The following is a 16,279-nucleotide window of genomic DNA, read 5'->3' on the forward strand; positions in this document are numbered from 1 at the left end:
TTTTTATTTAAATTTTAGTTAGAATAGTGTTGGTTTCAGAAGTAGAATTCAGTGATTGATCACTTACATACCACACCCAGTGCCTTTCCCAACAAGTGTCCTCCTGTAACCATCACCCATCCAGCCCATCCCCCTCCCATCTCCCTCCATCAACTCTCAGTGTGTTCTCTATCATGAAGAGTCTTTTATGGTTTGTTTCTTCCTCTTTTTCCTTTTTTTCCCCCCTCCCATATGTTCATCTGTTTTGTTTCTTAAATTCCACATATGCGTGAAATCATATGGTATTTGTCTTTCTGCTACTTACTTACTAGCATAATACCCTCTGGCTCCATCTGCGTCGTGGCAAATGGCAAGATTTCATTCTTTTTGATGGCTCAGTAGTATTCCATTAGAAGGTACTTAATTTTATAAAGTCCAGTAGCACAGGGAGACATTCCAGATGCTTTTCTTACTGCGTTTAGCTTCCGACTGACCTTAAGAGGCAGTACTTTGTCTCCTCTGCATTTTAATTACAGAGACACAGGATTGTAGAATTTCAGAAAACGGTTTAAGTTCACACAGGAAAGCAAAGGACTAACTGATCCAAAAAGACTCCGTGGATTTTTATTTGGATAAAGAGGGAGGCAAGGGCAAATAATTCTCCAGTCAGGGTCTTGGTCCTTCTATGTGCGCTTGGTTGCCCTATGCATGGAAGACAGCACAGATAATACTGCCTCTACATGGTCACTCTTCAGAGGCTCCTTCTTTAGGATCTCTGATGCTCATTCAGGACGCTTGGATGTGCAGGGCTCCGGCGATGAACACACAATTCTCATATGAAAAGTTAAGACAGGGGGCGCCTGGGTGGCTCAGTCGGTTAATCGTCCAACTTTGGCTCAGGTCATGATCCCAAGACTTGTAACTTCAAACCCCGAGTCAGACTCTGTGCTGACAGCTCACAGCCCGGAGCCTGCTTCGGATTCTGTGTCTCCCTCTCTCTCTGCCCCTCCCCTGCCCTCATGCTGTCTTGCTGTCTCTCAAAAATAAATAAACATTAAAAATTAAAAAAAAAGAAAAGTTAAGACAGTACCGTACATCAGCAATTCTTGACCGTGGGTGATCTTTGCCCCCAGGCAGTGTCTGGAAACATTTCTGGCGTCACCACTTGAGGGAGGCTTCTGGCTTCCAGTGCATAGAAGCCCGGGATGCTGGTAAACATCCTGCGGTGCGTGAGACAGGCCCCCGCCCCAACAACAAACATTATGTGGCCCAAAATGTGTGTCGTGTCAAGGTCGAGAAACCATGCAGTGCACGAAGCTATACAAGAACAATAGCAAAACGTGGGTGACAGTATTTAAATACGTTTAAAAAAAAAAGAGCTTCAAATCTCTAATAGAAATTTTGCAGTCATAAAGTAAAACTCTGGTTGGACTATGAGCAAAGAACATTAACTGGCAATGTACTGAAGCAAAAAATAAAGATGGCCAGTAAATATATGAAAATACGATAGCTCATTAATTACCGAATTAGTACGAAAAGAACAAGTTGCTTTTTGCTGATCAAATTTCTTAGGACTCAGAAACACTGGTTATATTCAGTGTTGCGTATGATGTGGAGTATCAGGGATATTTATATTCTCTTGGGGGAAGCGTAAAATACGGAGAAAGTTGAAAAGAAAACCTGGCGTTGTACATAGTAGTTTTGAAGTGGCATATTCTTCAACACTGCAATTTTTACTCCTTGGAACTTATCCTAGGAAAAGAATTAGACGGGAGGCTAGGATTTATGGAAAAGGTTGTTCTTTTCAGTATTCATTTTGAAAAGAAAAGAATGCCAGGTAAGACAGTATGTATTATTTGAAATGTTTAATCAGATAGTAGTGAAAATCTGTGGTCTCTGAAAATCTGGAACCACTTTGTACCCACCCTTTCCAGTTTTCTCAATGCTCTTCCTCTGAGTGGCCATCGGGCGCAAGATTGAGCTTATGTGTGCTTGATGTTGTAGGAGGCGGTGACGTTCAAGGACGTGGCTGTGGTCTTCACCGAGGAGGAGCTGGGGCTGCTTGACCCTGCCCAGAAGAAGCTGTATGGAGACGTGATGCTGGAGAACTTCCGGAACCTGCTCTCTCTGGGTGAGGACAGGTGCTCTGTGACTGAATGTCACCCCCTCTGTGTGGTTTATTTACCCTCCGATGTGTGGGGCTTTGGAGCTCTTGACCTGGTTTCCAGTGTTCTAATCAGCATAAGACGCAGAGAGGGCATTTTTCTGGTCTTCTCCCCCCCCCCCCCCCCCCCCGCCCCCAACAAAGTTTGTGTTTTACATGAGCCATAAATTGACGCCTGACTGCTGTATCCACATTTTTGGCTTTTCTTCAAGTTGTGGTCATTTCCAATTAGTGGGTCGTGACACATATTTAGAGTATTGTACCAGCATTTTTAAAGTTTATTTACTTATTGTGAGTGACAGAGTGTGAGTGGGGGAGGGGCCAAGAGAGTGGGGGGACAGAGAATCCCAAGCAGGCTCTGGGCTGTCACGCAGAGCCTGATGCGGGGCTGGAACTCACGAACCGTGAGATCATGACCTGAGCCAAAAACCAAGAGTCAGATGCTTAATTGACTGAGCCACCCAGGCTCCCCTATACCAGTATTTTTAATGAAATACAATAGGGTAGGGCACCTGGGTGGCTCAGTCAGTTAAGCATCAGACTTTGGCTCAGGTCATGATCTCACAGTCTGTGGATTCAAGCCCCGTGTTGGGCTCTGTGCTGACAGCTCAGAGCCTGGAGCCTGTTTCAGATTCTGTGTCTCCCTCTCTTTCTGCCCCTCCCCTGCTCACACTCTGTCTCTTTCTCTCTCTCTCTCCAAAATAAGTAAACATTAAAAAAATTAAAAAGAAAAAAGAACTACAATAGGGTAGAAAACGTCAGAGCCCTTGGCAATAACTACACATTGCAGCAGCAAAAACTACAGCCAGTTGCTGAAAATTGTGTGAGCAGTGGCGGAAAAAATCTGAAGAAAACAGACGTTTTTTTACCCCGGTAGTTCACACTTAGATCTACATATCCTGGATTTTTGCAATAAAATGTCGTCCTCTGATGCATCATAATTAACAGTTTGGAAAACACTAATTCTGATGTCCTAAACATGCTGTGGTGAAAACGCATGTGTTGTGATTTTGGCCTCTACTATATTAATTTAAAATGTTTGTCCTTGCCTTTCCACAGGGCACCAACCCTTCACACCAGATGCAGTACCCCAGTTCAAGAGGGGAGGAAGGCTTTGGATGATAAAGGCAGCAACCCAGAGCCACGGCTCCTCAGGTGAGAGCCATGCAGCTCAGTCTGTCACGTCTCTTGTCACCTCCACAGCTCTGGAGCAGGTTGCGGTCAGTGCCTTGTCTCTGAATTTCTGCAGCAGTTTTTAGCACTCTCCCTCTCTCCTTTGCTCATTTACAGTTGTTCTCCACTGGAAGTGACTCTTTTTTATTTTTATTGTAGAGAGAGCGAGAGCAGGGGAGAGGGGCAGACAGAGAAAGAACCTTAAGCAGGCTCCACGCTCCACACGGAGCCCGACACGGGGCTCCACCCCACGACCCTGGTATCATGACCTGAGCTGAAATCAAGAGTCAGGTGCTCAAGCGGACGGAGCCCCCCAGGAGCCCCTCGAAGTGATTCTTTTGCATGTTTGTCAGGTCTTGTCAGGCCTCTGCTTGAACCTCTGGTAGCTTCTTACCTGATTCAGAGTAGAATCCAAGTACTTACAGTGACTTCTGATGTCCCACCTGTCTGCTCCTTGCTCATCCTCCATCCCTCTGCAGACGTGACCTGTCGCTCTCCCCCTTGCCTGTCTGTTCCGTCCAGTTTTGTCGCTCTGCTATGCTACCCGTGGCCCGGCCTCGTCACCCTCTACCTGTTCTCCCTTCTGTCATCCTCTTGGCCCCTCCCTTACTTCGCGTAAGTCCTTCTCAAATCCTAACATCATAAGAAAGACCTTCCGTGACCACTGTGTTCCTGACCCCTTCTTCTTCCCCCGTTCTCCTTTCCCTTACCCCGATTGATTTGGTGTCTAGGCATTGATCACCGCTTACCATATTAACATATATTTTTGCTTCGCTCACTCTATTCCCACTAGAATGTAATTATCAGGAGAGAAGAAACTCTGTTGCCTTTATTGCTATATCCTCAGTGTGTAGATCAGACTTGGCAGAGGACAGGTGTGCTATAAATATTTGTTGTGTGAATGAATGAGCTGATAATGGTTACATGGACTTTTTCCCATTAGTCGTGGACGTACTTAAAGGGTGTTAAACAGAAATGTGTGGTGAAGGCATCGTCTGGAACAGCCCGTGATTATCGTGATTATCTAATCGAATGTAATTGTTTAGGTCCTTTTAGATATGTGTAGATTTGTATCCATTAAACCATATCCGATGACAGCTTAACTTTGCACTTGTAACCACAGTGAATATCATTTCAGCTCTGTGGCTTTCCTGCGGGTTTTAGTAGTGGATCCTACTGTCTGAGTGAAGAACCACTTTTTAGAATTGAAGAATCTGATAGCCACTTTTGAGGCAGGTCTTCTATTCAGGAAAGTATCAGGTATTAACTAGCTTTCAAGTTAGTCTTTCCCTTCGTCGGTTTTCCTCATGGCAACCACCAACCTCATCCAAACAGTTAAAGAAAACGATGTCACCCACCAGTATCCCTGTGTGTGTGTGTGTGTGTGTGTGTGTGTGTGTGTGTGTGCGCGCGTGTATATAGTTCTAACATGCATTTTATCCAGAGAAACCTTTACTTACAAAGCACTTCTAATATTTTACCATTCTGCTAATGCTGGTCATAAGCCACTAAATTTATTTCAGACTCACTGAGTCCAACCTGTAGCTTGTAAAACAGTGGTGTTGTCCATACAGGAACATGTTTCTGTATCCATCAGTTTGACAGCCTGCTTTCGGAGTCATTATTCCTGAGGCTCTAAATATTGACTCCTATATGAAGAAGGAAAAGTTTTACACACATAGGAAGAGATTACAAAAATTCAGAAGGGGGTGCCTCGGTGGCTCAGTCGGTTAAGCATCTGACTCTTGATGTTGGCTCAGGTCATGATCTCACAGTTTGTGAGTTCAAACCCCATGTCGGGTTCTGCACTGACAGTGTGTGGAGCCTGCTTGGGATTCTCTCTCCCTCTCTCTCTGCCCCTCCCCCTCGTGTGTGTGTGCTTGTGCCTTCTCTCTCTCAAAAATAGATAAGTAAACATTGAAAAAAATTTTTTCACAAGCAATTGATCCATAGGCCCCACAGCCGCTTGTATGCCTTATGCTTTTTTTTTTTTTCCTTCTTTCCTCCCAAGCGATTCTTGCCATGATTTTATGATCAACATGATTTTATCATCACCAACATCCACTTAGGTTAGCCCTGCCTCTGGTGAAGCCTTTCAGCTTCCCAGCAAAGTTGCTGCTTCCATTCCTATTATGGGTAACTTCCTTGAAAACGCTCTTTTACTTTTGTAACAGAGCTCAGACTCTCGCAAAGAAGTCAGACTGGGGCTTATTTGTGTGTTCAACATGTACTTACGGAACGCTGCCATCTGGGAGTGCTGATAAAGCAACGAATGATCTAAGTGCTCGTCCTGGTGGATATTGCATTCAGGTGGGAGAAGACATAAAACAAAACGATAAAGGGCATAGATAGTGCATCTGATGTAATACACCACGTAAAAACAACACAGGGTAAGGTGAATGCCGAGAAGGTTGCTGGGGGTGTCAAGGGATAGGGAGAATTTCCTGCTGGATGCTGGATGGTGAAAGAGGCCTCACTGATGAGGTGTTATTTGAAGAGAGAGCTGAAAAGAAGTAGGTAGCAAGCTCTATAGTTTATTGATGGAACAGAGTCCCAAGGAGAACATAGCTCTTCCTGACTGATCCTGACGTGGAGAATCCACGCCATGCCCTGCTCATTCTCACAGATTCTTGCTCTGTTCTAAAAGATGAGCATCTCAGGGGAACTGACTGGTGGCTCAGTCAGTTAAGTGTCCGACTTCAGCTCACGTCATGGTCTTATGGCTTGTGGGTTCGAGCCCCGCATCGGGCTGTGTGTTGACAGCCCAGAGCCTGGAGCCTGCTTCGGATTCTGTGTGTGTGTGTGTCTCTCTCTCTGCCCCTCCTCTGTTCACGCTCTGTCTCTCTCTCTCCCAAAAAAATAAATAAATATTAAAAAAAATTTTTAAATGAATGAAAATAAAAGATGAGCTTCTGATTTTCCACTCTTTTTTCCCCCCGAGGTGATAGGAACTTTATTGCTATGAGGTTTTAGAATAATGTATGTTAGTACCGTAAACCTCTTCCCCAATTGCTGTCCTGAAGGACGTTTTCCTGCTTATACTCTGAATTTCAGGCACTTGGGTGATAAGATCTGTTCTCCCAAACACCTGTCTTTCCAACCAACCCAGTACATCAAGGCTTCTAACATGGAATAAAGTCCAATGAAATAATTTGAAGCAAAGGTTTTTCAGATGTGTTTTCGGCACATCTTCTGATCGTCTGTCTGTAAGGGTCCTGCTGGACATTTTGAGCATTTGGTCAGATGTGCATGCAGTAGGCAGAATTATGTGGAGACTATTTATCGGACACCTGGTTTAGCAAAGAAGAGAAAGCTTTTAGGTGGGTGCAGCTTCGTCTTTGGAAAGATTCCCTAGGAAGTGTTTTTCTTGATCTGCAATCACCAAATTTCTAACCTGTTTCTCACATATAAAACTTAGTATGATTCTAAGTGGAATCATACTACATACTACATATCTCATTAAGGTGTAGTGAATAGGAGCCTGGCGGACCACCTCTAGGTTTTCGATGATAACAATGGCAGGGTGTCACAGACTTTGAATCTGGAGTTCTCTCTTGTCCAGCAAGAGAGCGGACGCAGACTTGAATATGAGAGAGGCTAATGTCCGGGAGGAGACAAGCGTCCCGAGTAAGGGTCCTTGTTCCGTATTTATTAGGATCGGAAGGCTTACAAGTGTGATGGACATGCAGAAAGCGACAGTGAAACATTAACTCGTGTGTGAGAGAAAGGGAGTTTCAGAGGTATGAAGTGTTAGGGGTTGGGGTTAAGACAAATCAGAGTCCTGGTGCCGAGCAGACAGCCGTTTACTGCAGGCACCAGGCACCGTGTCTGTTTATCTTAAATTTCTAGGGGCCAAGACAAATAGAGCATGCTGCCTCAGGGCTAACAAGGCATTTTTCTCACCGGTTAGCTCTGGGCACTTCCACCTGGTGGCGGCTTTCCACTCTATGCTTTGTTTTACTTCATGATAAATCCTGGGCACTTCTGCCCTGCCGTGGCGGCTTTCTGCCTCTAACTGTTCCTCTACCTGTTCTTAGACACTTGCATCCTTTGGGAGCGGCTTTCCGCTCTATGCTTTGTTCTGTGCTTGGCTTTTTCACCCTGTGGCAGCTTTCCACCTCAACTTTGTTAACCCATTGGTGCAAGCTCAGGGAATCCTTAAACTTATTCCCTACAGTGTGGCGCCTGGGTGGCTCGGTCGGTTAAGTGTCCCACTTTGGCTCAGGTCATGATCTCACGGTTCATGAGTTTGAGCCCCGCATCGGGCTCACTGCTCTCAGCACAGAGACTGCTTGGGATCCTCTGTCCTCCTCCCACCCCTTCCCTGCTCCCGCTCTCTCTCAAAAATGAAGAAACATTTTTAAAAAACGGTACCTTCTCCTGGTTCATGTTAAGCCTTCGGGTGTGGGCCTTAAGTTTATAACCTTGGTACCTCTGACCAAAGCATTTAAGGTGCCCCATCTCTAAATTCTCTTTATCCTTTTAGGAGACAGGAACCTAAATGATGCGGAGACTCTTCAGGAAATTGGATTAAAGTACCTGCCACATGAAGAGCTTTTCTGCTCGCAAATCTGGCAACAGGTTACAAAGGAGTTAATCCAGAGCCAAGATGCCATGGTAAATATCCAAGGAACTGGCTCTCAGCTGGAAAAACAGGGTGATGCACTCTGTAAAGATGGGGAGTTTGGTAAAGGCTTTAATCAGACTTCGTGTCTTCAAATTCACCACAGAGACCACACAGGAGGAAACCCCTATAAGGGGGGAGAGTGTGAGAATGGTTTCATTGAGCACTCTCATCTTCAGACTCACCAGACAGCCCATGTGGGAGAGAAGCCCTATAAATGTGAAAAATGTGGAAACACCTTCCGCCGACTTTCAAGCCTTGAAGCCCATCAGAGAGTCCACGGCAGGGAGAAATCGTACAAACACGATACATCGCGTAAGGGTCTCAGACAGAGGTCACATCTTCGCCATCCGCAGAGAGCCCCCCCTGGAGAGAATCCACACAAGTACGAGGAGTGTGGGAGGAGCGTCCGGAGAAGCTCCCAGTGTCAAGCTCCTCTGATAGTCCGCACGTTGGAGAAACCTTATAAATGTGAGGAGTGCGGGCAGAGCTTCAGTCAGGGCTCGTATCTTCAAGTCCACCAGAGAGTCCACGTGGGAAAGAAGCCCTATAGATGTGAAGAGTGTGGGAAGGGCTTCAGTTGGCGTTCGCGACTGCAGGCTCACCAGCGAATCCACACAGGAGAGAAACCATACAAATGCGAGGCCTGTGGCAAGGGCTTTAGTTACAGCTCACACCTTAACATCCATTGTCGAATCCACACAGGAGAGAAACCCTATAAATGTGAAGAGTGTGGGAAAGGCTTCAGTGTGGGCTCACACCTTCAGGCCCATCAGGTCAGCCACACTGGAGAGAAACCTTACAAATGCGAGGAGTGTGGGAAGGGTTTCTGTCGGGCCTCAAATCTTCTGGACCATCAGAGAGGCCACACTGGTGAGAAACCATATCAGTGTGATGCCTGTGGAAAGGGCTTCAGTCGTAGCTCGGATTTTAACATTCACTTTAGAGTCCATACGGGAGAGAAACCCTATAAATGTGAGGAGTGTGGGAAAGGCTTCAGTCAGGCCTCAAATCTTCTGGCCCATCAAAGAGGCCACACTGGAGAAAAACCATACAAGTGTGGTACATGTGGGAAGGGCTTCAGCCGGAGTTCAGATCTTAACGTTCATTGTAGAATCCACACGGGAGAGAAACCCTATAAATGTGAGAAGTGTGGTAAGGCCTTCAGTCAGTTCTCGAGTCTTCAAGTGCACCAGAGAGTCCACACTGGAGAGAAACCGTATCAGTGTGCGGAGTGTGGGAAGGGCTTCAGCGTGGGTTCACAGCTCCAAGCCCATCAGAGGTGCCACACTGGAGAGAAGCCGTACCAATGTGAGGAGTGTGGGAAAGGATTCTGCCGGGCCTCGAATTTTCTGGCTCATCGTGGCGTCCACACGGGAGAGAAACCGTACCGGTGTGACGTGTGCGGTAAGCGCTTCAGACAGAGATCCTATCTTCAAGCCCACCAGAGGGTCCACACTGGGGAGAAACCATACAAGTGTGAGGAGTGCGGGAAGGTCTTCAGTTGGAGCTCATACCTTCAAGCCCATCAGAGAGTCCACACTGGAGAGAAACCATACAAGTGTGAGGAGTGCGGGAAGGGGTTCAGTTGGAGCTCAAGCCTTATAATTCATCAGCGAGTGCATGCTGACGATGAGGGTGATAAAGACTTTCCCACCTCGGAGGATTCACGCAGGAAGGAAGCTCCAGAAAAGTGATAATGTTTTAATACCTCAAATGGGTGCTGAAACAATCCCGTTACCAGACCTGTCATAGGAGACAAAACATTTGTTTAAAGAGAGTCAGTATTTCAGCCGGAGCTCCACATGTCCCAGTGGTTGGGTGACCACATAGCAGAGAAGCCTCATGAGAACGGAGACTTAAGGAAGGGCTTCATTTAGAACGTTGACACGTACCAGATGTGACACAGAGGAGAGGCTTAGGAGGGATGAGTCCGTCTTCCGCTAGAATATAAGCTCCAGGAGAGTAGAGATGCGTCGGCTGCCAAATCTATTCAACCTTTCAGTGCCTCACACGTTGTAGGTGTTCAGTAACGTTCAATCAGTGTAGGGAGAAGAGTCATCGTTGAGACTTTTTCTTCGGTTCGTCTCGCAAAATGTCTATGAGATGTACTTAGAAGAGGAAATCTGCAAGGCTTAGAGGACATGTAAATTAGGCACGTGGGCTCATTTCCCCAACCCTGCAGGTCCTGTGAACTGGTGTTTCTCAACCTGTCAGGAGGTCCAAAAATCAATTCAGTGGGTTGTAGCCAGCACTTATGTGTGCGGATACTTTATTGAGGTATAATTTGCATGCAGTAACATGCATAAATCTCAAGTTTACAGCTTCCTGAAGTTTTGCAAATGTATAACACTTGTGTAATCCTCACCCAAATTGATGTGTGCAGTATTTCTATTAAACCAGACTGTTTCCTTGTGTGCATTTCTAGTCATTCCCACCTCCGGTGGCGACAAGGATGGTTTTTATACCTCACGTTGGTAGAAGCTGTTCTTGGACTTCCTGTGGCTTCAGTATATACTCTTTTATGTCTGGATTCTTTGGATCAAACATGATCATCAAACATGAAAGCAAAGTTGAAAAAATTCAGTATCTATTCATGAGAAAAATTCCTCAGGGAGATAAGAGCCTTCTATGAAAATTCTACAAGTTAGCATTCTTTAAATTTTTTTTTTAATGTTTATTTATTTCTGAGACAGAGACCGAGCATGAGCAGGGGAGGGACAGAGAGAGAGGGAGACACAGGATCTGAAGCAGGACCAGGCTCAGAGCTGTTGGCACAGAGCCCAACGCGGGGCTCGAACCCACGAACCCTGAGATCACGACCTGAGCCGAAGTCAGACACTTCACCAACTGAGTCCCCCAAGCGCCCCTACAAATTAGCATTCTTTTTAAAATTATTAAGGATTAATTTATATGCAGTAAATTGACTCTTTGGTGTAGGGTTCTGTGTTTTGGCAAATGATTACTATTGTATCACCACCCAACAGTCAAGACATTTAACAGTTCCGTGACCCCCTTGCCCTGAAATTCCTTTGTACTCTCGTGGTCAGCCCCTTCCCTATCACCCCTCCCTACCTTTGGCAACCATCTACCTGCTCTCTGTATGCATAGTTTACTTTTTCTGGAATGTCCTAAAATGGAATCATTCAGACTGTAGTCTTTGGAGTCTGGCTTCTCCCACTTAATGCTTCTGAGATTCATTGATCTTGATGTGCGGATTGCTAGTCATTCCCCTTGTTGCTGAGTCGTGTTCTGTTACAGGGCTGTACCACGTTTGGTTTACCCATTTATCACTTCAAGGATTATTTGAGTTTCCAGTTGTTAGTGGTGATAAAGAAAACAGTGACTAGTGTTTGCATACAGGGCCGTGTATCAACACAAGTTTTCTTTGTCTTCGTAAATACTTAAGAGGGGGGTTGTATGCATGTTCAACTGTATGGAAAAGCTAATGGCTCTAAAATGGATGTACCGTTTTGTATTCCCACCATCAGTGCGTATCAAAGTTTTGTTTTGTTTTTAGCATTTCGCTAGGTTCATAGTGGCATCTTTCTTTGGTTTTAATTTACATTTCCCGGGGCACCTGGGTGTCTTAGTCGGTTGGGCATCTGACTTCGGCTCGGGTCATGATCTCATGGTTTATGGGTTCGAGCCTTGCGTTGGGCTCTGTGCTGACAGCTCAGAGCCTGGAGCCTGTTTCCAATTCTGTGTCTCCCTCTCTCTGACCCTCCCCCGCTCACACTCTCTCTCTCAAAAATAAATAAACATTAAAAAATTTTTTTAATTTACGTTTCCCTAATGACTATGTTAGGCATCTTTCATATCTGAATGTTTGCTATACATGTATCTTTTCTTTGGGGGACTGTTCTCTTCTTGAATTTTGAAAGTTTGTATGTTCTGGATGTATGTCCTTATATGTTTTGCAAATGTTTTATCTCTGTGTGTAGTTTATGTTTTTATTCCATTGCAGTATTTTTAAATTATTTTTTTAATGTTTGTTTATTTTTGAGAGAGAGGAAGACAGTAAGTGACGGGGAAGGGGCAGAGAGAGAAGGAGACACAGAATCCGAAGCAGGCTCCAGGCTCTGAGCTGTCAGCACAGAGCCTGATGCGGGGTTTAAACCCATGAACAGTGAGATCATGACCTGAGCCAAAGTTGGACGCTTAACTGACTTAGCCACCCAGGCTCCCCCATTATCAGTATTTTTCACGAAGCAGGTGTTTTGTTTTTGATGAAGTTCAGTTTTCATCTTCCGTGGATTCTGCTTTTGGATTCAGATCTGAGAATTCTGCCTAATCCAAGGTCACAAAGATTTTTCTCCTTTTTTTTTCTTAAGTTTATTTATTTTGAGAGAGTGAGACACGTGTGTGCGTGTGGGTGGGGGAGGGGAAGAAAGAGGGGAAGAGAGAATCCCACGCAGGCTCCACACTGTCAGCACAGAGCCTGACATGGGGGTCCATCTCATGAACCATGAGATCGTTACCTGAACCATGAGATCGTGAACCATGAGATCAAGAATCTGATGCTTAACCAACTGAGCCACCCAGGTGTCCCTCTCCTCTTTTTTATCTAAAAGTTTGTTTCAGGTTTAACATTTAGGTCTATGATCCATGTGAGTTAGTCTGTATAAAATGTGGGGTCAAGGGCCAATTTTTTGGCATGGAAACATCCAGTTAACTATCCTTTTAACATCAAATTGCTGTTGTACCTTTGTGAAAAACCTGTAGATCATACATGTGTGGGTCTTTTTCTGGCCTCTCTTTGGTTCCATCAATCTATATGTCTATCATTTTGCCAATATGTAGCTTTATACACTAAGTCTTGAGATGAGATAGTATGAGTCTTCCAACTCTATTCTTTTTCAGAATATTTTGGCTATTTTTTTTTAAGTTTAAATTGCCCTTTTTTTTTTTTTTTTTTTTTTTAGTTTATTTAATTTTGAGACAGAGAGAGAGAGAGAGAGAGAGAGAGAGCAGAGGAGAGAGGCAGAGAGAGAAGGAAAGAGAATCCCAAGTGGGCTCTGCATTGTCCGTACAGGCTTAAACTCATGAACCATGAGATCATGACCTGAGCTGAAATTAAGAGTTGGAATCTTAACCAACTGAGCCACCCTGGCACCCCCTATTTTGGCTATGTTGTCTGTTTTTCCATAATTTTTAGAATAAGCTTTGTGACTAAGCTTTGTGAAATTAAGCTCATTACTGCGAATTTTATTGAAATTGCATTGAATATATATAGGTGAGTTTAGGGAGACTTAGCATCTTATCAATATTGGATATTCTCTCTCTTTTTTTTTTTTTTTTTTTTAGCAATATTTAATATTCTAAACCACAGACACCATGTATCTGCCTATTTGTTTAGGACTCCTTTAATTTCTTTTATCAGTAATTTGTAGTTTTCAGTACATAGATCCTGTACATATTTTATTAGATTTATACTTAAGTGCTCTGGTTTTTGGTATTAAACTAAATGTTACTATTTTTCAGATTTCAACTTCCAGCTGTTCATTGCTAGTATATAGAAATGCAATTGTTCTATGTTAACCTTGTAGCCTACAATCTTGTCAAACTTGTATATTAAAGTAGCTCCTCTATATAGATTTCCTGGGATTTTCTGTAATCAGATAATGTCATCCACAAAAAGATCAATCTTTCCATGCCAGTTGATGTGCATGTTCAGCAACTTCACTGCGACGTAAGGAAGCTTCCCCACCAACATTAGGTTTGGGTCACAAAACTCATGGCAGACACCCTTTGGGATGATCAAAGGTGGAGAGAACACTTGTCCAGGAGAAGGTCCAGAGCAGAAAGAACAGTCAATGTTCAGGTATTTTATCGAGTAGAAGTCCTCTCGAAGTTAAGTTTAAAAAATGAGTGGTGCCTGGGTGGCTTAGTTGCTTAAGTGTCTGACTTCGGCTCAGGTCATGATCTCACGGTTCGTGAGTTTGAGCCCCGCGTCGGGCTCTATGCTGATGGCTCGGAGCCCAGAGCCTGCTTCAGATTCTGTGTCTCCCTCTCTCTCTGCCCCTCCCCCATTCATGCTCTGTCTCTCTCACTCTCAAAAATAAGTAAATGTTAAAAAAAATTTTTTTTTTAATGGTTGGAGGTTGCTTGTACTATGTGAGTGAACCTTACCCCAGAACCTTACCAGAATTGTGAAGGAGGCAGAGGACATGGGCAGGAGATGAAGCTTATACGTTGCTGACACAAAATCAGATGTCTATGTTTCTTTCCGATGGCCTTCACAATTGACTCCTTTTTTTGTTTGTTTGTTTATTGATTTTGAGAGAGAGAGCATGTTCGTGCACATGCGCATGGGTGGGGGAGGGGGCAGAGAGGGGAAGAGACAGAATCCCAAGCAGGCTCCATTCTGTCAGCAGAGAGCCTGGCATGGGGCTCGATTTAATGAACCATGAGATATTTGATATGACTTCAGTATTAAAATTTTTAGACTTCTTTTGTGATATAACATGTGATCTTGGAGAATGTTCTGTGTGAGCTTCAGAAGAATAGTCTTCTGCTGTTGGATGGAATGTTCTATGTTGGGTCCCTTTGGTCTAATGTAGTTCATGTTCAATTTTTCCTTATTGATTTTCTTAATTTTTTTAAATGTTTATTTATTTTTGAGAGAGAGACACACACACACAGAGTGCAAGTGGGGGAGGGTAGGGAGAGGGAGACACAGAATTCGGAAGCAGGCTCCAGGCGCCGAGCCGTCAGCACAGAATCCGCAGCAGGGCTCAAACTCGTGAACTGTGAGATTATGACCTGAGCCAAAGTCAGACAGTTAACCGACTGAGCCACCCAGGTGCCCCTCCTTATTATTGATTTTCTATCTGGATGATCTATCCATTGTTAAAAGTAGGGTACTGAGGTCCCCTTGCATTTTTATTTCTCTTCAGATCTGTTAATATTTGCTTAATATATTTAGTTTCAATGTTGGGCACACATTTACACTTGTTTTATCTCGATAAATTTACCCCTTTAACACTGTATAATTACTTTCTCTGTCTCTTGTTACGGTTTTTGACTTAAAGTCTGTTTTGTCTGATGTAAGTATAGCTGCTTGTGCTTTCGTCAGTTTCCATTTGCGTGAATTATTTTGTATTCGTTTCTTCATTTTCAACCTATGTGGGTCCTTAAAGCTGAAGTGAGTCTCTTGTACGCAGCATGTAATTGGTTCTTCTTTTTTGGATCCATTCAACCAAGACTCTGTGTCTTTTGGCTGGAGAATTCAATCCATTTACATTTAAAGTAATACTGATAGCTAAGGACTTAATAATGCCACCTTGTTAATTATTTTCTGACTGTTCTGTAGTTCCTTTGTTCCTCTCTCCCTGTCTTGCTGTGTACTTAGGTTATCTGAGGATTTTCCATAGTGCTGTATTTTGATTCCTTTCCCTTTCTCTCTTGTGTATCTACTACAGGTTTTGTTTTGTGGTTTCCATGAGCTTTCATAAAACATAACCATTATACCTTTGTTCACATATAAAACTTTGTGCTTTTCTCCTTAGATTTTATGTTTTTGATGTCACAATTTATATATTTTTATATTATGGATCCACTAATAAATTTTTGTTGCTACATATTTTTTCAAGTTTTTATTTAAATTCCAGTTAACATACCTTGTAATGTTAGTTTCAGTTGTAGAATTTAGGGATTCATCACTTACTTACGACCCCTGGTGCTTTTCCCATGTACCCGCCTTAATCTCCATCACCTATTTAACCGTCCCTCCCTCAACCTCCACTCTGGTGACCATCAGTTTGTTCTCTGAAGTTAAGAGTCTATTTTTTGGTTTTCCTCTCCCCATCCCTCCTCCCCACGTTCATTTGTTTTGTTTCTTGAAGTCCACATATGAGTGAAATCATTTGTCTTTGTCTGAGTGACTTCTTTCACGTAATACTTGCTAGCTCTATCCATGTCATTGCAAATGACAAGACTTCATTCTTTTTATGGCTGATTTGTATTCCATGGTGTGTATATACTACATCTTCTTTATCCGTTCATCACTTGATGGACACTTGGGCTCTTTCCATAATTTGGCTATTGTTGAATCAAATGCTGCTATAAACATCTGGGTGCATATATCCCTTCCAATCTGTATTTTTGTGTCCTTTGAGTAAATACCTTGTGGTGCATTTGTTGGATCGTAGGGTAGTTCTATTTTTGACTTTTTGAGGAACCTATAGTTGTTTTAAATGCTTTTCTTTTTTAACCCTAGAATTAAGAAATTGATCACAACTAGGAGAATTTGACAACATACTTCCCTTTCTTTACCAGTGAGGTTTATACTTACATGTTCATTTTACTAATTCGTATCCTTTCATTTCAGCTTGAAG

General features: G+C 43.6%; 2 protein-coding genes across 7 annotated transcripts in view; both read left to right on the forward strand.

Moving 5' to 3' along the window:
* LOC112851353 (uncharacterized) overlaps positions 1–10,357 on the forward strand; it is a 31,152-nt gene extending 20,795 nt beyond the window's left edge. For all 5 annotated transcript variants that reach the window (XM_086690006.1, XM_086690005.1, XM_086690007.1 and 2 more), the window contains 3 exons: positions 1,984–2,110; positions 3,203–3,298; positions 7,803–10,357. In XM_086690006.1, the coding sequence (XP_086546132.1) occupies positions 1,984–2,110; positions 3,203–3,298; positions 7,803–9,637 (2,058 nt within the window). In that variant the 3' untranslated portion in view covers positions 9,638–10,357. The remainder of the gene's footprint in view (positions 1–1,983; positions 2,111–3,202; positions 3,299–7,802) is intronic.
* LOC112851354 (uncharacterized) overlaps positions 3,205–16,279 on the forward strand; it is a 45,696-nt gene continuing 32,621 nt past the window's right edge. Inside the window, exon 1 of one of the 2 annotated variants that reach the window (XM_086690017.1) lies at positions 3,205–3,298. The gene's annotated coding sequence lies outside the window, so the exon portion shown is untranslated. The remainder of the gene's footprint in view (positions 3,299–16,279) is intronic. The other variant, XM_086690021.1, reaches the window with a different exon arrangement.

Source organism: Puma concolor, chromosome E2, assembly GCF_028749965.1.
Source record: "Puma concolor isolate L17-30 chromosome E2, mPumCon1.1.hap2, whole genome shotgun sequence".
Lineage (NCBI taxonomy): Eukaryota > Metazoa > Chordata > Mammalia > Carnivora > Felidae > Puma > Puma concolor.